General features: G+C 52.3%; 1 protein-coding gene across 3 annotated transcripts in view; it reads right to left on the bottom strand.

Annotated features, from left to right (window-relative positions):
* Positions 1-21,443, bottom strand: part of EIF5B (eukaryotic translation initiation factor 5B) — a 181,880-nt gene that overhangs the window by 81,332 nt on the left and 79,105 nt on the right. For all 3 annotated transcript variants that reach the window (XM_075336406.1, XM_075336407.1, XM_075336408.1), the window contains 3 exons: positions 5,950-6,060; positions 5,763-5,830; positions 4,931-5,072 (listed from right to left, as the gene is read on the bottom strand). In XM_075336406.1, the coding sequence (XP_075192521.1) occupies positions 4,931-5,072; positions 5,763-5,830; positions 5,950-6,060 (321 nt within the window). The remainder of the gene's footprint in view (positions 1-4,930; positions 5,073-5,762; positions 5,831-5,949; positions 6,061-21,443) is intronic.

Raw genomic sequence — 21,443 nt, 5'->3', positions numbered from 1 at the left:
GGAAGCTTCAACTATCGCTGATAGAGTATGAAACTCCATGCCGAGATATGTCAGTGATTGTGCCGGTGTCAATTTTGACTTTGGGAAAAATTGATGAACCACCCGAATCTCTGGGAGAGTCTCTAGAACAATGTTCAGGCTGTGATGCCATGCCACCCGAGAGGGGGCCTTGACCAGTACATTGCCTGAGATAGTAGGACCGCTAGGCGCAGCGCAGGAAACGCTGATATTCTGTACAATCGGCACGTGGAGATAAGTATCCCTGATGTCCGATTGACGCTAAGAAGCCTCCTTGGGGCCATCAAGGGCGATGGCAAGCGGAGAAATTCCATCCGGAACCGTCAGGTTCCCTGTCCGTTTGAGCAGTGTGAAGTCCAGAACGGGCCGGAGTGATCCGTCCTATCTGGTACCACGAACAAGCTGGAGTAAAAAGCCGCGACTACGTTCTTGAAGGGGAACGAGGATCGCAACTCCTCCTGCTTTTGGAGTGTTCACCGCCTGGAAACGTGCCTCGGCTCGCTCGGGGGACGGAGATGCTCTGAAGCAACGAGTCGGAGGACGAGAACTGAGCTCTATCCTGTGACCGTAAGACAGAATGCCTCCTACATCGGTCTTGGCCATGTGGGGACCACTCCCCTGACCTGGATGCAGAAAAGATTCTCTGTGCACGGCGGAGGATGAAAATACCACCGCCTGAAACGTCAAAGACGCTAATTGCGGAGCACCGGAAGACCGCATTGATCTCAGACAGAGCAGCTGAGATAGCCTGGAGTGCCCACCCCTGCAAAGGCTGGGCAACGGACGCGCCTATGGCTTCATAGATGGATCTCATTAGGAGTTCTATCTGTCTGTCCGTGGCATTCTTGAGCGTGGACTCGCCAGCCACTGCTACTACTGATCTAGCCGCCAGTCAAGAGGCTGGAGGGCACCTTATGACACTGAGCCCAAGCCTTAACAACGTCAGAGGGGAAGGGACAACGTGTGTGTTATAAGGCGTTCAGTAAAACGCTTGTCCGGGAAAGAATTGCTTCTGGACAGTATCTGTGAAGCCTTAAGAGCCACGTCCGGACAGAGTCCTGGGTTGCGACCTCCCGCCCCATCCTCTAGAGGGTCCTCAAGCTGAGACCCTTGGAGAAGTCGGGGAAGATTCCAAGCAAGGCTGCTTAGCCGGACCGGGACTGCGGTTCGTGCTGGAGTTCACCACGTAATAACTAGAGGCCACCCCAGGAACACGCTTCGTCGCAGACCGATAGAGGCCTGGGGCGATCCCGCAGTGCCCGGGGCCTGTGTAAGGGGCCGGTCTGGACTGCAAACTCCTAGTCTCTTAGCCGACCATTTGTCCATAGCCTGAAACATGGATAGTGAAAATGGCCCAGAGAGTTTCTCAGCAAAAACTGCAACTCTGTCCCTGCCGCCTGGACAGGGAACGCCGGCGGAGCTCAACCAGTGCCCCCGTCTCCGGCTGAGCGAGGTGCCACATGGCCCGCGAGCAATGTTCACAGTGACCACTGAGGATACATATGGTACAGCCGAACTGTGAAACTGCATACAAACATTATATATCCATATATACAGTTCATCACATATACAGTTCATCACTCTAGGGGGCCCAGCATCGAGAAGAAACCCCCTGGTGTACCGACCCTGAAGCAGTATGTGCTGCTGAAAATATGGCTTGTCGGCGTATATAGTGGAGGGGGGAGCCGTGGGCATAACCCCAAAAGTGCGGGAATCTGGTACCCCTGAGTGAAAAGTGAGGGGGGCGGAGGACACCAAGTGTGCTCCAGCCCTCACTGCTAGCCTCCGACTGACCGTCCCGCCCTTCCCCCTGACTGGCAGGGCCAGGGACGGGAGTTTAAGGCGCTAGGCCGCAAAAGCCGGGAGCTAAAGTTACAGACCGCGGCCGGCAAGCAGGCGCGGTCGGCGCGGTGGTCGCCAAGTCTGAGGCCAAGGTGCTCTCTGCACCGTCCCCAAGGGGACACTGAGTAACTTGCGGGGATCAGCGTGCTTAGTGAGGGGGGCGGAGGACAGCGAAGTGTGCTCCGGCCCTCACTGTCGGCGTCAGCCCGACTGTGTCGCCCTTCCCCCTGACTGGCAGGTCCGGGGGCGGTTTAATGATTGAACAGTGCCCGGGCTGAATCACCAGCCTGGACTGTACGGCTTCTCCAGTAGTAGCCAAAAATGCACAGTGCGACCATACAGTGTAAATCAAGCATACAAGTGTATATATATATATATATATATATATATATATATATATTACACTTCGGCACTCAGTGGGGCCAGCACCTCAGGTGCTGCTTACCGACCGCACAAGCGGTTGTGTGATCACCAGAATCCCTGCCTAGGCCTCCCAGTGTTGTCTCTCCTCTCCAGCGTCAGAATTGCTGACAGGAATGGCTGCCGGCGTTCTGTGGGGAGGAGGGGGCCGTGGGCGTGCCCTAGAAAGTGCGGGAATCTAGTGCCCCACTGTGCTGAGTGAGGGGGGAGGAGGATACAGAGTATGCTCCAGCCCTCAGCACTGACGTCTTGTGCAGCGTCCCGCCGCCCTTCCCCTGACTGGCAGGCCTGTGGGCGGGAATAAGCGAAACTAGGCCGCAAAAGCCGGGGACTAAAGTTATAAGCGCGGCCGGCATATAAGCGCGACCGGCGCGGTAGTCCCCGGCGCACTAACACACCCAGCAGTGCTGCAGTGTGTATGGCACAAGCGCTCCATGCGCGGTCCCCACGGGGACACAGAGTACCTCACAGTAGCAGGGCCTTGTCCCTGATGATACTCGGCTCCTATCCAGCAGATTCCCCAGGGGCTGCGGAGGGAGCACGGTCCCAGTGCCTGGAGACCGATTAGGATCCCACTTCACCCAGAGCCCTATAGGGATGGGGAAGGAAAACAGCATGTGGCTCCTGCCTATGTACCCGCAATGGGTACCTCAACCTTAACAACACCGCCGACCAGAGTGGGGTGAGAAGGGAGCATGCTGGGGGCCCTGTTATGGGCCCTCTTTTCTTCCATCCGACCTAGTCAGCAGCTGCTGCTGACTAAGATGTGGAGCTATGCGTGGATGTCAGCCTCCTTCGCACAAAGCATGAAAACTGAGGAGCCCGTGATGCACGGGAGGGTGTATAGCAGAGGGGAGGGGTTTACACTTTTAAGTGTAATACTTTGTGTGGCCTCCGGAGGCAGAAGCTATACACCCAATTGTCTGGGTCTCCCAATGGAGCGACAAAGAAATATATATATAAATATGTATCTATTCCGGCACCCTAGGGGGGACTAGCACCGGGTGACCGGTGTGGCTTACCGACCGCTAACAAGTGGCATGTGTGTGTCCTCCAGATTCCCTGCCTTAGGTCCCCTGGAGCTGCAGAGCTGTTCCTGAGAATCCTCCACCGGCAGAATGCCCAAAAAATGGCTGCCGGAGCTCTCAGGGGAGGAGTGGAGCCGTGGGCGGCGCGAGGAAAGTGCGGGAATCTGGGGTCCCCACAGTGATCAGTGAGGGGGGAGGAAACATGCAGGATGCTCCAGCCCTCACATCCGACGTCAGGTCGGCAGTCCCGCCCCTACCCCTGACAGGCAGGCCTGAGGGCGGGATTTTTGCGACTAGGCCGCGCTGAAGCCGGGGACTAAATTTGAGACCGCACCCGATAAGCAGGCACGGTCGGCGCGGAAGTCCGCCGGCCTTCTCAATTCAGCAGCTGCCGCAGCGTCCGGGAGGGAGGTGCGCTCCCTGCACAGTCCCCAATGGGGACACAGAGTACCTTAGAGTTGCAGGGCCCGGTCCCTGAGGTTGAATAGACTCCGGTCCGGCAGATTCCCACAGGGGCTGCGAAGGGAGCACGGTCCCAGTAAATGGATGACCGCTCAGGATCCCACTTCTCCCAGAGCCGCTAAGGGATGGTGAAGGAGACGGCATGAGGCTCCGGCCTTTGTACCCGCAATGGGTACCTCAACCTTAACAACACCGCCGACGTAGTGGGGTGAGAAGGGAACATGCCGGGGGCCCTGTGGGGGCCCTCTTTTCTTCCAACCGATATAACTAAAATGAGAATGCATGAGTGGATGTGTGCCTCCTTCCACACAAAGCATAAAACTGAGGAGCCCGTGATCCACGGGAGGGTGTATAGGCAGAGGGGAGGGGTTACACTTTTTAAAGTGTAATACTTTGTGTGGCCTCCGGAGGCAGAAGCTATACACCCAATTGTCTGGGTCTCCCAATGGAGCGACAAAGAAATTAAAAAATACACACATATTTGGTATCGCCACGTTCAGAAATGCCCGATCTATCAAAATATAAAATCAATGAATCTGATCAGTAAACGGCGTAGCGGCAAAAAAATTCCAAACGCCAAAATTACGTTTTTTTTTGGTCGCCGCAAAATGCAATAACAGGCGATCAAAACGTAGCATCTGCGCAAAAATTGTACCGTTAATAACGTCAGGTCGAGACGCAAAAAATAAGCCATCACTGAGCCTCAGATCCTGAAAAATTAGAACGCTACGGGTTTTGGAAAATGGCGCAAAACGTGCGCCACGTTTTTTGGACAAGCTTGTGAATTTTTTTTAACCCCTTAGATACAAGTAAACCTATACATGTTTGGTGTCTACAAACTCGCACCGACCTGAGGCATCACATAGATAGCTCCGTTTTACCATATAGTGAACACGGTGAATAAAATATCCCAAAAACTATTGTATGATCCCATTTTTTGCAATTTTTCCGCACTTGGAATTTTTTTGCCGTTTTCCAGTACACTATATGGTAAAACTTATGGTTTCATTTAAAAGTACAACTCGTCCCGCAAAACACAAGCCCTCATATGGCAAGATTGATGGAAAAATAAAAAAGTTACGCCTCTCGGAAGAAGGGGAGCAAAAAACAAACGGAAAGTGCCCGGGGGCTGAAGGGGTTAAGATAAAAAGGCGCCTTACCTTATTTAGTGCTACCACAAAAGGACACTTCTTATTCTTCAATAAGTTTAATGATTCAATTGTCTGTGGCTCCAACCCGTGCATGATATCTACTACCAGGATAGCTATGTCACATAAAGAGCTTCCACGGTTCCTCAGATTACTTGAAAATTAACAAACAATATGAGAATTAGTTATATCAGGAGTTATATCCATGCACAAAGAAACGGAGTCAAGACAAATATTACGCACGACATATGACAAGATTGTCTTCAGTGAACATATTTTCGACTAGCTAAACACAGCCAGCATTACAGAAAAGTAGCAAGAAATAGGAGTTAAAGCCCACCACACACATTAGGTGGCTGTCGGTCGAACAAGGCTTCGGATGATCATTTCTTGGACATCCATCTCAGCTAACTACCCTGTACACTGGAGCACTTGTATTGCCAACTGCTCCTGTGTTCTCTATGAAAGAGCTTTCACAAGGAAAACAATACGATCGACGGTCCAAAATTGGAGGTGGCTGATCAATATCTCCTCAATAGATTGACGCCACCTCTATACACATTAGCGTGTTGGCTGAACCATTTGATATCATCGGGTTGGGCCGACACAGGTCTAGTGTGCATGGGGAGCTTTAGAGGGGTCGCAGAATAGAAGCACGACTGCTTTCTTCCAGACACATTACTCCTCCTGTCTTGTAGTGCAGTTATTCACCTTCATGGAAAAAAGCAGCCATATAGGGAATATGTTACATGAGTTTGCGCCATAAAATGCTCACAAGTCTTATCTAAGCTTGGTGGGAGAAAACAGTTTAGTGAAAAGTCAGAAGTAGTGGACAAGATGATACCTGAAAGACTCGTGGCCAGGTGTATCAATGATGAGCATTCCTGGAATCTTCATATTCTCCTTATCAAACTGAATTAAAGATGACAACATACAGAAAACTGTTCATTACAGAATGGGTATTAATTAGCCAATAGGCACATGGATTGTGCAGATATTTTAATGCAGCCATCACTTCATGTAGTACTTACATTTTTAACCATTTTTGTCTGTTCTTTTATAGCATCCAAGGGCACATTGGTTGCACCTATCTGCTGAGTGATACCTCCTGCTTCACTGTCCTGGACATGAGTATGACGCAACTAGAAAATGACAAGAAAATAATACATTTATTGAACATATATAATGGGCCATTCATTTCTCCATTGAAAAGTGTGAAACAAAGGTTAATATATGCTTCAAATATATACATTCTGATCAATTTAAATTGTGGATATCCTCCACTGTGTGACTGATTTTTGTTATTTTTTTTTTAAAATTCTCATGCGCCTGCAAACTGTAGGTAGAGTATAACATATTAGGATATCCTAATATCATAGACTTCTGACAGACCTCTCCCCCATTACTAACCTCAGTCTTGATGACCCCTGTGATTTTTTTGCCAAATCACAGCTGCCATTAACCCCTACTCCACGGCAATGGGGATTAGCAGAGTAGAGAGCCGGGGTGGCTGCGGGTTGCTATTTTTAGGCAGGGGAGGATTTAGGCAGGAGGCTTCGGAGCTGCTGCTAATAGTTGCCCAACCCTATTACTAATCCAAAAACTTTGGGATAAAACTAAAAAACTACAAGACATTCAGGGAATTTCACAATACACCTCTATATGGAGAACTCCATGGTTACCTAACTTGCATCGTTTAGAGGGGTTTGGGAGCTGGGCTTTGAGAGGGATAAATAGATTCACACATATTGTGGAGGAGGGCCAACTCAGAGGCTTCCCTCAGTTGCAACCATGGGCCTCCCCAGTCTGAGAATAAAAGCTCCCATCTGTTTGCTTTATCTTGGGTACGTAACAAAATTAAGGATGGGGGGGGGCAAGGATTCCCTCATCCCTGACTCTTATAGATCTCTCTCTCTGCTATCTACAGATATCAAAATAATAGCTAAAGTACTAGCTTCCAGACTTAATAAAGTTATACTTTCACTAATCCATTCGGACCAGTCGGGGTTCATGCCTTCCAGATCAACGGCAGTGAATATATGACGGTTACACCTTAACTTACAATTGCCAGTTGATAACTCCGAGGATAGAGTAAATTGCTCCCTAGACGCCGCTAAGGCTTTCGACTCTATTGAGTCGGAGTTTCTCTGGACAGTACTTGACAGATTTGGACTTGGGAGGGACTTTATTTCCTGGGTAAGACTTCTATATAATAACCCTACTGCTAGGATCAAAGTTAATGGATGCATTACCTCTCCTTTCCACCTAGGTAGGGGCACCCGCCAGGGATGCCAGCTATCCCCCTTACTATTTGCTCTGGCCGTTGAGCCTATGGCGGCAATGGTTAGATCCAATCCAGACATAACAGGGTTCAGGAGGGGTGGTCAGGAGGAAAAAATAGCGTTGTATGCAGACAACACACTCCTTTTTCTGGTCAATGCAACATCATCACTGCCAAGAGCAATGGGGGTTATACAAGAATTTGGGAAGTACTCAGGTCTATCAATTAACTGGGAAGAAGGGAATTTTGTTTACTTACCGTAAATTCCTTTTCTTCTAGCTCCTATTGGGAGACCCAGACAATTGGGGTGTATAGCTTCTGCCTCCGGAGGCCACACAAAGTATTACACTTTAAAAGTGTAACCCCTCCCCTCTGCCTATACACCCTCCCGTGCATCAAGGGCTCCTCAGTTTTGGTGCAAAAGCAGGAAGGAGGAAACTTATAAATTGGTCTAAGGTAAATTCAATCCGAAGGATGTTCGGAGAACTGAAAACCATGAACCAAAAGAACAATTCAACATGAACAACATGTGTACACAAAAGAACAACCAGCCCGAAGGGAACAGGGGCGGGTGCTGGGTCTCCCAATAGGAGCTAGAAGAAAAGGAATTTACGGTAAGTAAACAAAATTCCCTTCTTCTTTGTCGCTCCATTGGGAGACCCAGACAATTGGGACGTCCAAAAGCAGTCCCTGGGTGGGTAAAAGAATACCTCGATAAAAAGAGCCGACACAACTCCCTCTTACAGGTGGGCAACCGCCGCCTGAAGGACTCGTCTACCTAGACTGGCGTCTGCCGAAGCATAGGTATGCACCTGATAGTGTTTCGTGAAAGTGTGCAGACTAGACCAGGTAGCTGCCTGACACACCTGCTGAGCCGTAGCCCGGTGCCGCAATGCCCAGGACGCACCCACGGCTCTGGTAGAATGGGCTTTCAGCCCCGAAGGAAGCGGAAGCCCAGAAGAACGGTAAGCTTCAAGAATCGGTTCCTTGATCCACCGAGCCAAGGTTGACTTGGAAGCCTGCGAACCCTTACGCTGGCCAGCGACAAGGACAAAGAGCGCATCTGAACGACGCAGGGGCGCCGTGCGAGACACGTAGAACCGGAGTGCTCTCACTAGATCTAATGAGTGCAAATCCTTTTCACATTGGTGAATTGGATTAGGGCAAAATGAAGGTAAGGAAATATCCTGATTGAGATGAAAAGGAGATACCACCTTAGGGAGAAATTCCGGGACAGGACGCAGAACCACCTTATCCTGGTGAAAAACCAGGAAGGGGGCTTTGCATGACAGCGCTGCAAGCTCCGACACTCTTCGGAGTGATGTAACTGCCACTAGAAATGCCACCTTCTGCGAAAGACATGATAAAGAGACATCCCGCAGCGGCTCGAAAGGTGGTTTCTGAAGAGCCGTTAGCACCCTGTTAAGATCCCAGGGTTCCAGCGGGCGCTAGTAAGGTGGGACTATGTGGCAAACTCCCTGCAGGAACGTGCGGACCTGCGGAAGCCTGGCCAGACGCTTTTGAAAAAATACGGAGAGCGCCGATACTTGTCCCTTGAGAGAGCCGAGTGACAAACCCTTGTCCATTCCGGATTGAAGGAATGAAAGAAAAATGGGTAAGGCAAAAGGCCAGGGAGTAAAACCATTATCAGAGCACCAGGACAGGAAGATCCGCCAAGACCTGTAATAGATCTTGGCGGACGTTGGCTTCCTGGCTTGTCTCATAGTGGCAATGACCTCCTGAGATAACCCTGAAGACGCTAGGAGCCAGGACTCAATGGCCACACAGTCAGGTTGAGGGCCTCAGAATTCAGATGGAAAAACGGCCCTTGTGACAGCAAGTCTGGGCGGTCTGGAAGCGCCCACGGTTGATCCACCGTGAGATGCCACAGATCCGGGTACCACGACCGCCTCGGCCAATCTGGAGCGACGAGAATGGCGTGACGACAGTCGGACCTGATCTTGCGTAACACTCTGGGCAGCATCGCCAGAGGAGGAAATACATAAGGCAGTCGAAACTGCGACCAATCCTGAACTAATGCGTCCGCCGCCAGAGCTCTGTGATCTTGAGACCGTGCCATGAATGCCGGGACTTTGTTGTTGTGCCGTGACGCCATGAGATCGACGTCCGGCGTTCCCCAGCGGCGACAGATCTCTCGAAACACGTCTGGGTGAAGAGACCATTCCCCCGCGTCCATGCCCTGACGACTGAGAAAATCTGCTTCACAGTTTTCTACGCCCGGGATGTGAACTGCGGAGATCGTGGAGGCTGTGGCTTCCACCCACTGCAGAATTCGCCTGACTTCCTGGAAGGCATGACGACTGCGCGTGCCGCCCTGGTGGTTGATGTATGAGACGGCAGTGGCGTTGTCCGACTGGATACGGATCTGTCTGCCCTCCAGCCACCGATGGAAAGCCAATAGGGCTAGATACACTGCCCTTATCTCCAGAACATTGATCTGAAGGGAAGACTCTATCGGAGTCCAGGTTCCCTGAGCCCTGTGGTGGAGGAAAACCGCTCCCCACCCTGACAGGCTCGCGTCCGTGGTGACAACACAGCCCAGGTTGGGGGCAGGAAGGATTTTCCCTGCGATAGAGAATTGGGAAGGAGCCACCACTGAAGAGACGTCTTGGTTGCAAGGGAAAGAGACGTTCCTGTCGAGGGAAGTCGACCTCCTGTCCCATTTGCGGAGAATGTCCCATTGGAGTGGCCGCAGATGGAATTGCGCGAAGGGCACTGCCTCCATTGCTGCCACCATCTTCCCCAGGAAGTGCATGAGGCGCCTCAAGGGGTGTGACTGACCCCGAAGAAGAGATTGCACCCCTGCCTGCAGAGAAAGCTGTTTGTCCAGCGGTAGCTTGACTACCGCTGACTGTGTATGAAACTCCATCCCGAGGTAAGTCAGTGATTGGGTCGGTGTCAACTTGGATTTTGGGAAGTTGATGATCCACCCGAACTGCTGGAGAGTCGCCAGAGCGACGGTAAGGCTGTGTTGACACGCCACCCGAGAAGGTGCCCTGACTAGGAGATCGTCTAAGTAGGGAATCACCGAGTGACCCTGAGAGTGTAGGACCGCCACAACGGATGCCATGATTTTGGTGAAAACCCGTGGGGCTGTCGCCAGGCCGAAAGGCAATGCCACGAACTGAAGGTGTTCGTCCCCGATGGCGAAACGCAAGAAGCGTTGATGTTTGGGTGCGATCGGCACATGGAGATAAGCATCCTTGATGTCGATCGATGCTAGGAAGTCTCCTTGTGACATCGATGCGATGACCGAGCGGAGAGATTCCATCCGAAACCGTCTGGTGCTCACATGTCTGTTGAGTAGCTTGAGGTCCAGAATGGGACAGAATGATCCGTCCTTCTTTGGCACCACGAACAAGTTGGAGTAAAAGCTGCGACCATGTTCCTGAGGGGGAACGGGGATCACAACTCCTTCTGTCTTCAGAGCGTCCACTGCCTGAAAAAAGTGCGTCGGCCCGAGCGGGGGGCGGAGAGTTTCTGAAGAAACGAGTCGGAGGACGAGAGCTGAACTCTATCCTGTAACCGTGAGACAGAATGTCTCTCACCCATCGGTCTTGAACATGTGGCCACCAGGCGTCGCAAAAGCGGGAGAGCCTGCCACTGACCGAGGATGCGGTTCGGGGATGCCGAGAGTCATGAGGAGGCCGCCTTGGAGGCAGTGCCTCCGGCGGCTTTTTGGGGGCGTGACTTACACCGCCACGCATAGGAGTTCCTCTGGCCTTTCTCCGGCCTGTTGGACGAAGAGGATTGGGACTTGGCGGAGGGACGAAAGGACCGAAACCTCGATTGTATTTTCCGTTGCTGAGGTCTCTTCGGTTTGGACTGGGGTAAGGAGGAGTCCTTTCCCTTGGATTCCTTAATAATCTCATCCAATCGTTCGCCAAACAATCGGTCGCCAGAAAACGGCAAACCGGTTAAGAACCTCTTGGAAGCCGAGTCTGCCTTCCATTCGCGCAGCCACATGGCCCTGCGGACTGCCACAGAATTAGCGGATGCCACCGCTGTACGGCTAGCAGAGTCTAGGACTGCGTTCATGGCGTAGGAAGAAAAAGCCGACGCCTGAGAAGTCAAAGACGCAACCTGCGGAGCAGAATTACGTGTGACCGCATTAATCTCAGCCAGTCAAGCTGAGATAGCTTGGAGTGCCCACACGGCTGCAAAAGCCGGGGCAAAAGACGCGCCAGTGGCTTCATAGATGGATTTCACCAGGAGCTCTATCTGCCTGTTAGTGGCATCTTTTAGCGATGAGCCATCTGCAACCGATACCACAGATCTAGCCGCCAATCTAGAGACTGGAGGATCCACCTTGGGACATTGAGCCCAACCCTTAACTACGTCAGAGGGGAAGGGGTAACGTGTGTCAGTAAGGCGCTTAGTAAAGCGCTTGTCCGGAACCGCTCTGGGCTTCTGGACAGCATGTCTGAAGTTAGAGTGATCGAAAAACGCACTCCGTGTACGTTTGGGGAACCTAAACTGGTGTTTCTCCTGATGAGAAGCCGACTCCTCTATAGGTGGAGGCGGGGGAGATAAATCTAACACCTGGTTGATGGACGAGATAAGATCATTTACTAAGGCGTCCCCTTCAGGTGTATCAAGATTGAGGGCAACGTCAGGGTCAGAGCCCTGAGCTGCGACTTCCGCCTCGTCCTCCAGAGAGTCCTCAAGCTGGGAACCCGAGCAGCGTGAAGAAGTCGGGGAAGATTCCCAGCGAGCCCGCTTAGCCGGTCTAGGACTGTGGTCTGGGCCGGAGTCCTCCACGTGGGACCTAGGGCCCAACCTGGGAGCGCGCTGCGGCGCGGACCGAGAAGGGCCTGGAGGCGACGATCCAACAGGGCCCGGGGCCTGTGTAAGGACCGGTCTGGACTGCAAAGCTTCTAGCAGCTTGGCAGACCATTTGTCCATAGACTGAGCCATGGATTGTGAAAGTGACTCAGAGAGTTTCTCAGCAAAAACGGCAAACTCTGTCCCTGCTGCCTGGACAGGGGGAGCAGCGGGGTCTACCTGAGCCGAGGGGCCCACTATTGACCGAGGCTCCGGCTGAGCAAGCGAAACAGGGATCGAGCATTGCTCACAGTGAGGGTAGGTGGAACCCGCAGGTAACATAGCCGCACAAGAGGTACAGGTCGCAAAAAAACCCTGTGCCTTAGCAGCTTTGCTCCTTGTGGACGACATGCTGTTGTCTCCTAGGAGAGTGATCACTGAGGGTATATGGGAAAGGGTATACAGCCCGGCCGAACAGTTATATATATATAGAATACGTATCTATTCCGGCACCCTAGGGGGACCAGCACCGGGTGACCGGTGTGGCTTACCGACCGCTAAAAAGCAGAGTGTGTGTCCTCCAGATTCCCTGCCTTAGGTCTCCCAGAGCTGCAGAGCTCTTCCCTGATAATCCTCCACCGGCAGAATGCCAGAAAAATGGCTGCCGGAGCTCTCAGGGGAGGAGTGGAGCCGTGGGCGGCGCTAGGAAAGTGCGGGAATCTGGGGTCCCCACAGTGATCAGTGAGGGGGGAGGAAACATACAGGATGCTCCGGCCCTCACATCCGACGTCAGGTCGGCAGTCCCGCCCTTACCCCTGACAGACAGGCCCGGGGGCGGGAGTTTTGCTACTAGGCCGCAATGAAGCCGGGGACTAAATTTAAGACCGCAGCCGACAAGCAGGCGCGGTCGGCGCGGAAGTCTGCCGGTCTTCACAAATCAGCGGCTGCTGCAGCGTCCGGGCAGAAGGCGCTCCATGCACAGTCCCCATGGGGACACAGAGTACCTTATAGATGCAGGGCCCGGTCCCTGAGGATGAAGACTCCTGTCCGGCAGATTCCCACAGGGGCTGCGGAGGGAGCCCGGTCCCAGTAAATGAATGACCGCTCAGGATCCCACTTCTCCCAGAGCCGCTAAGGGATGGTGAAGGAAACGGCATGAGGCTCCGGCCTTTGTACCCGCAATGGGTACCTCAACCTTAACAGCACCGCCGACGTAGTGGGGTGAGAAGGGAACATGCCGGGGGCCCCGTGGGGGCCCTCTTTTCTTCCAACCGATATAACTAAAATGAGAATGCATGAGTGGATGTGTGCCTCCTTCCACACAAAGCATAAAACTGAGGAGCCCGTGATGCACGGGAGGGTGTATAGGCAGAGGGGAGGGGTTACACTTTTTAAAGTGTAATACTTTGTGTGGCCTCCGGAGGCAGAAGCTATACACCCCAATTGTCTGGGTTTCCCAATAGAGCGACAAAGAAAGAAGGGAATTTTGTTTACTTACCGTAAATTCCTTTTCTTCTAGCTCCAATTGGGAGACCCAGACAGTGGGTGTATAGCTACTGCCTCTGGAGGCCGCACAAAGAACTACACTTAAAAGTGTAAGGCCCCTCCCCTTCTGGCTATACACCCTCCCGTAGGAGTACAGATTCCTCAGTTTTAGTACCAAAGCAAGAAGGAGGAAAGCCAATAACAGTTTCAAAAACAAATTCAATCCGATAACTAGATCGGAGAACTTAAGAAACAACGTGAACAACATGTGCACCCGAAAAAACGAAACCCTAAAAACAGATAGGGCGGGTGCTGGGTCTCCCAATTGGAGCTAGAAGAAAAGGAATTTACGGTAAGTAAACAAAATTCCCTTCTTCTTTTTCGCTCCTAATTGGGAGACCCAGACAGTGGGACGTCCAAAAGCAGTCCCTGGGTGGGTAAAAAGATACCACATGAACGGGCTGTCATACAGCCTCTTCCTACAGGTGGGCCACCGCCGCCTGAAGGACCTGTCTACCTAGGCTGGCGTCTGCCGAAGCGTAGGTATGCACTTGATAGTGTTTGGTAAACGTGTGCAGACTCGACCAGGTAGCCGCCTGGCACACTTGCTGAGCCGTAGCCTGATGCCTCAACGCCCAGGACGCACCAACGGCTCTGGTAGAATGGGCCTTCAGTCCAGATGGAATCTGAAGCCCAGCAGAACGGTATGTGTGAAGAATTGGTTCCTTGATCCACCGCGCCAGGGTGGATTTGGAAGCTTGCGATCCCTTATGCTGACCAGCGACTAGGACAAAGAGCGCATCCGAACGGCGTAGAGGCGCCGTGCGAGAAATGTAAATCCTGAGTGCTCTCACCAGGTCCAACAGATGTAAACCCTTTTCAAATTGGTGAACTGGATGCGGACACAAAGATGGCAAAGTGATATCCTGATTGAGATGAAAGGAAGAAACCACCTTGGGAGAAAACTCTGGAATTGGACGCAGTACTACCTTGTCTTGGTGAAATACCAGGAAGGGAGATTTGCAAGATAACGCCGCCAGCTCGGACACTCTTCGAAGAGACGTGACCGCTACAAGAAAAACTACCTTTTGTGAAAGCCGAGAAAGGGGAACCTCTTTCAAAGGCTCGAAAGGCGGCTTTTGAAGAGCAAGGAGAACCTTGTTCAGATCCCAGGGTTCCAATGGCCGTCTGTAAGGAGGAACGATATGACAAACTCCTTGGAGAAACGTGCGTACTTTAGAAAGCTGTGCCAAGCGCTTCTGAAAGAATACGGATAACGCGGAGACTTGACCCTTAAGCGAGCTAAGGGACAAACCTTTTTCCAACCCAGACTGCAGGAAGGAAAGAAAAATTGGCAATGCAAATGGCCAGGGAGAAAACCCTTGAGCCAAGCACCACGCTAAGAATATCTTCCACGTCCTGTGATAGATCTTAGCTGAGGATGGTTTTCTAGCCTGTCTCATTGTGGCAACAACTCCCTGAGATAAACCTGAGGCCGCTAGGATCCAGGACTCAATGGCCACACAGTCAGGTTCAGGGCCGCAGAATTCAGATGGAAAAACGGCCCTTGAGACAGCAGATCTGGACGGTCTGGTAGTGCCCACGGTTGGCCTACCGTGAGATGCCACAGATCCGGGTACCACGACCTTCTTGGCCAATTTGGAGCGACGAGTATGGCTCGCTGGCAGTCGGACTTGATTTTCCGGAGAACTCTGGGTAACAATGCTAGAGGTGGGAACACATAGGGGAGTCGGAATTGCGACCAATCCTGAACCAAGGCGTCTGCCGCCAGCGCTCGGTGATCGTGAGACCGTGCCATGAAAACTGGGACCTTGTTGTTGTGCCGTGACGCCATCAGATCGACGTCCGGCGACCCCCAGCGGCAACAGATGTTGAAACACGTCCGGGTGAAGGGACCATTCTCCTGCGTCCATGCCCTGGCGACTGAGAAAGTCTGCTTCCCAGTTTTCCACGCCTGGGATGTGAACTGCAGATATGGTGGACGCTCTGCTTTCCACCCACGTCAAAATCCGCTGGACTTCTTGAAAAGCTTGGCGACTGCGTGTTCCCCCTTGGTGGTTGATGTACGCCACCGCCGTGGAATTGTCCGACTGAATCCGAATCTGCTTGCCTTCCAGCCATTGTTGGAAGGCTCGCAGGGCAAGGTAGATTGCTCTGATTTCCAGAACATTGATCTGCAAGGTGGACTCTTCCTGAGTCCACGTCCCCTGAGCCCTGTGGTGGAGAAACACCGCTCCCCACCCTGATAGGCTCGCATCTGTCGTGACCACTGCCCAGGACGGGGGAAGGAACGACTTTCCCTGTGACAATGAGTTGGGGAGAAGCCACCAACGTAGAGAATCCTTGGCAGTCTGAGAGAGGGAGACAGTCCTGTCGAGGGACGTCGATTTCCCATCCCATTGGCGCAGAATGTCCCATTGGAGAGGGCGCAGATGAAACTGCGCGAACGGGACCGCCTCCATTGCTGCTACCATCTTTCCTAGGAAATGCATGAGGCGCCTCAGTGAGTGCGACTGGCTCTGAAGGAGAGATTGCACTCCAGTCCGTAGCGAGCACTGCTTGTCCAGTGGAAGCTTCACTATCGCTGATAGAGTATGAAACTCCATGCCAAGATAAGTCAGAGATTGGGTCGGGGTTAGATGAGACTTTGGAAAGTTGATAATCCACCCGAAAGTCTGGAGAGTGTCTAGCGCCACCTTCAGACTGTGTTGGCATGCTTCTTGAGAGGATGCCTTTATAAGCAGGTCGTCTAGGTACGGGATGACCGAGTGACCCTGCGAGTGCAGAACAGCTACTACTGCTGCCATGACTTTGGTGAAGACCCGGGGGGCTGTTGCCAGACCGAAGGGTAACGCTACGAACTGTAGGTGCTCGTCGTGTATGACGAAACGTAGGAAACGCTGATGCTCTGGTGCAATCGGCACGTGGAGATACGCATCTTTGATGTCTATTGATGCTAGAAAATCTCCCTGAGACATTGAGGCTATGACGGAGCGTAGGGATTCCATCCGGAACCTCCTGACTTTTACGTGTCTGTTGAGCAACTTCAGATCCAGGACGGGACGATACGATCCGTCCTTTTTTGGGACCACAAACAGATTGGAGTAAAAACCGTGACCCTGTTCCTGAAGAGGGACGGAGGTCACCACTCCTTCCGCCTTTAGAGCGGCCACCGCCTGCAACAGAGCATCGGCTCGGTCTGGTGGTGGAGAAGTTCTGAAGAAACGAGTTGGCGGACGAGAACCGAACTCTATCCTGTACCCGTGAGATAGAATATCTCTCACCCAACGGTCTTTGACATTTGCTAGCCAAATGTCGCCAAAGTGGGACAGCCTCCCACCGACCGCGGGTGTGGGCATCGGAGACCGCAAGTCAGGAGGACGTCGTTTTGGTAACGGTTCCTCCGGCTGGTCTTTTTGGGCGTGACTGAGACCTCCAAGAATTTGAACGTCTCTGGTCCTTTTGAGTCTTTTTTGACGAGGCGAATTGGGACCTGCCCTGTCCTCGAAAGGACCGATAACCAGACTGACCCCTCCTCTGTTGGGGCTTGTTTTGTCTGTGTTGCGGTAAGGAAGAGTCCTTACCCTTGGAGTGTTTGATGATTTCATCCAAACGCTCTCCAAACAATCGGTCACGAGAAAAAGGCAAATTGGTTAAGCACTTCTTGGAATGAGAATCTGCTTTCCAATGTCTCAACCACAGAGCCCTACGCAAAACAACTGAGTTGGCTGACGCCACTGCCGTGCGGCTTGTAGCGTCAAGAACAGCATTAATCGCGTACGACGCGAATGCCGCCATTTGCGAGGTCAATGGTGCTACCTGCGGGGCAAATGCACGTGTGACTGAGTCGACTCGCGCAAGCCCGGCCGTGATAGCTTGGAGTGCCCATACGGCCGCAAAAGAAGGCGCTAATGACGCTCCAATCGCTTCATAGATGGATTTCAGCCAGAGCTCCATCTGCCTGTCAGTGGCATCTTTAAGTGCCGCTCCATCTTCAACAGCAACCAAGGATCTGGCTGCAAGCCTGGAAATTGGAGGATCCACTTTTGGACACTGGGTCCAACCCTTGACCACTTCAGAGGGAAAAGGGTAGCGTGTATCTTTAAGTCGTTTAGGAAAACGCCTTTCAGGATAAGCGTGGGGTTTCTGGATTGCGTCTCTGAAGTCAGCGTGGTCCAGAAAAGTGCTTAATGTACGCTTAGGGAATCTGAAATGGATTCTCTCGTGCTGCGAAGCTGACTCCTCTACAGGAGGAGCTGGTGGGGAAATATTCAACATCTTATTGATGTTAAATATAAGATCATTAACTATTGCGTCACCATCTGGTGTATCTAGATTGAGAGCGGTCCCAGGATCAGAATCCTGATCAGTTAAGTCCGCCTCATCACCCATAGATTCATCCCGCTGGGATCCAGACCATTGAGATGAATGTGAAGGCCCGTCATAACGAGCCCGCTTAGGCTGCCCGGGGCCATCGTCCGAGTCAGAGCCTTCACCCTGAGGTGTAGATGCCCGTCCCGGAGCTAGGAGCTGAGGGGGACCAGGGGGCAATACATGCACAGTGTCCGTGGTCTGAAGTACAGGCCTAGCTCGCAATGTGTCAAGAATTTGTGACATAGTGAGAGACATTCTGTCAGCAAAAGCTGCAAACTCAGTTCCTGTCACCTGGACAGCATTCACAGGTGGTACACCCTGGGACACGTCCAGCAGAGGTCCCGACTGTGCAAGCGCCGCAGGGGCCGAGCACTGCACACAATGGGGGTCCGTGGAGCCTGCCGGTAGAAAAGTCCCACATGCGGTGCAGGAAGCATACAATGTCTGTGCCTTGGCACCCTTGCGTTTTACGGGCGACATGCTGCTGGCTCTCTGCATGTGAGAGAGTCTATAGCCAAAGGGCGACCAGCGCTATGTAATACCAAGTATTTGTAGCAACAAAATACTAAGAATACTACGAGCACAAGAGGGGGTGAGCCCTGAGGGCTGCTTACCGCCCGCTGAACAGCGGGTAAGAGGCTGCAGAATGCCTTGTCTGGGTCTCCCCGGCTCCCCTCTGCAGCTCAGCGTGTCAGCAAGAATGGCTGCCGGCTACTGTGGAGAGGGGCGGTCCGTGGGAGTTCCCAAACAAAAGTGCGGGAACAGTGTCCCCTCTGTGCTGACTGTGAGGGCTGGAGTATGTAAAAACGACTCCAGCCCTCAGCGCTGATGCACTGGCCAGCGTCCCGCCCCTCTCCTGACTGGCAGGTCTGTGGGCGGGAACGAACGAAAGCAGGCCGCAAAAGCCGGGGACTCGAGTTATCAGCGCGGCCGCCGTAAAAGCGCGGGCCGCGCTGAAGTCCCCGGCGCACCGCAAGTGCCAGCCGCGCCGCTGTTCGAGCGGCCGGCGCGACCGAGTTCTGGACGTGGGCAGCGTCCCGCCCCTCTCCTGACTGGCAGGTGTGGGGGCGGGAACGAAAGGAAGCAGGCCGCAAAAGCCGGGGACTGTAGTTATCAGCGCGGCCGCCGTAAAAGCGCAGGCCGCGCTGAAGTCCCCGGCGCACTACAAGTGCCAGCCGCGCCGCAGTCCCAGCGGCCGGCGCGGCCTATTCCCATAAATGTGCCTGCTTCAGCAAAGCTGAATGAGGCCATGGCACAGGCGCCGCAGCGCTGATGTCCCCCGGCGCACTACAACACCCAGCATGCTGCGGTGTGAGCGCCAGATACACGGGGACACAGAGTACCTTGAGGAAGCAGGGCCATGTCCCTGATGTACTCCGCTCCATCCAGCATCTTCTCCAGGGGCTGTAGATGGAGCACGGTCTCTGTGCCTGGAGACCGGTAAATCCCACTTCACCCAGAGCCCTGTAAAAAGGGATGGGGAAGGAATCAGCATGTGGGCTCCTGCCGCCGTACCCGCAATGGGTACCTCAACCTTACAAACACCTCCGACATAAGTGGGGTGAGAAGGGAGCATGCTGGGGACACTATATGTGTCCTCTTTTCTTCCATCCGACATAGTCAGCAGCTGCTGCTGACTAAAAACAATGGAGCTATGCGTGCGTGTCTGACCTCCTTGCGCACAAAGCTAAAACTGAGGAATCTGTACTCCTACGGGAGGGTGTATAGCCAGAAGGGGAGGGGCCTTACACTTTTAAGTGTAGTTCTTTGTGCGGCCTCCAGAGGCAGTAGCTATACACCCACTGTCTGGGTCTCCCAATTAGGAGCGAAAAAGAAAGTCTGTATTACTTCCGGTGGATGGAACCACAAACTCACTTAACTACGTACACTCGGGCCTACAGGTTGTTGCCCAGTTTAAATATTTGGGGATAATAGTCACCACTCGTGTTGAGGATTATGAGAATCTCAACCTAACCCCTATTCTGTCGAAATTTAAGGATAAGAAGGAAGTCTGGTCTCGCCTGCCCTTCTCAGCAGTTGGCCGCACTAACTTGATCAAAATGATCTGGATGCCCCAACTATTATACAAGCTACACAACTCTCCACAATGGATTCCACAGAGATTTTTCCATAAGGTAAATGCATTATTCCGTGAATTGATCTGGAGCGGAAAGATGCCGCTAATAGTTGCCCAACCCTATTACTAATCCAAAAACTTTGGGATAAAACTAAAAAACTACAAGACATTCAGGGAATTTCACAATACACCTCTATATGGAGAACTCCATGGTTACCTAACTTGCATCGTTTAGAGGGGTTTGGGAGCTGGGCTTTGAGAGGGATAAATAGATTCACACATATTGTGAAGGAGGGCCAACTCAGAGGCTTCCCTCAGTTGCAAGCAGAGTTTGGGATCCAGAATTCGGAGTTTTATAAGTACTTACAACTGAGACATGCCTATCAGGCAGAAACCTCTATTACGGGCAGAGCATTGGAGCAGAACAATCATGCAACGCATAGCAACCTCTAGAGGCTCAGCAGGAGTGATCTCTCGTCTATATTGGTATCTATTATACTTGGTGCACCGTAACTTTCCAGTAAAGGCAAAAGAAAAGAAGGGAATTTTGTTTACTTACCGTAAATTCCTTTTCTTCTAGCTCCAATTGGGAGACCCCGACAATTGGGTGTATAGCTACTGCCTCCGGAGGCCACACAAGAAGGGAATTTTGTTTACTTACCGTAAATTCCTTTTCTTCTAGCTCCAATTGGGAGACCCAGACAATTGGGTGTATAGCTACTGCCTCCGGAGGCCGCACAAAGTACTACACTTAAAAGTGTAAGGCCCCTCCCCTTCTGGCTATACACCCTCCCGTAGGAGTACGTGATTCCTCAGTTTTAGTACCAAAGCAAGAAGGAGGAAAGCCAATAACAGTTTCAAAAAACAAATTCAATCCGATAACAAGATCGGAGAACTTAAGAAACAACATGAACAACATGTGCACCCGAAAAACGAAACCCTAAGAACAATAGGGCGGGTGCTGGGTCTCCCAATTGGAGCTAGAAGAAAAGGAATTTACGGTAAGTAAACAAAATTCCCTTCTTCTTTTTCGCTCCTAATTGGGAGACCCAGACAATTGGGACGTCCAAAAGCAGTCCCTGGGTGGGTAAAAAGATACCTCGTGATCGGGCTGTCAGGCAGCCCTTTCCTACAGGTGGGCCACCGCCGCCTGAAGGACCTGTCTACCTAGGCTGGCATCTGCCGAAGCGTAGGCATGCACTTGATAGTGTTTGGTAAACGTGTGCAGACTCGACCAGGTAGCCGCCTGGCACACCTGCTGAGCCGTAGCCTGATGCCGCAATGCCCAGGACGCACCCACGGCTCTGGTAGAATGGGCCTTCAGTCCAGATGGAATCGGAAGCCCAGCAGAACGGTATGTGTGAAGAATTGGTTCCTTGATCCACCGCGCCAGGGTGGATTTGGAAGCTTGCGATCCCTTATGCTGACCAGCGACTAGGACAAAGAGCGCATCAGAACGGCGCATAGGCGCCGTGCGAGAAATGTAAATCCTGAGTGCTCTC

Source organism: Anomaloglossus baeobatrachus, chromosome 2 (assembly GCF_048569485.1).
Source record: "Anomaloglossus baeobatrachus isolate aAnoBae1 chromosome 2, aAnoBae1.hap1, whole genome shotgun sequence".
Lineage (NCBI taxonomy): Eukaryota > Metazoa > Chordata > Amphibia > Anura > Aromobatidae > Anomaloglossus > Anomaloglossus baeobatrachus.
This window is presented reverse-complemented; position numbering and strand designations above follow the sequence as displayed.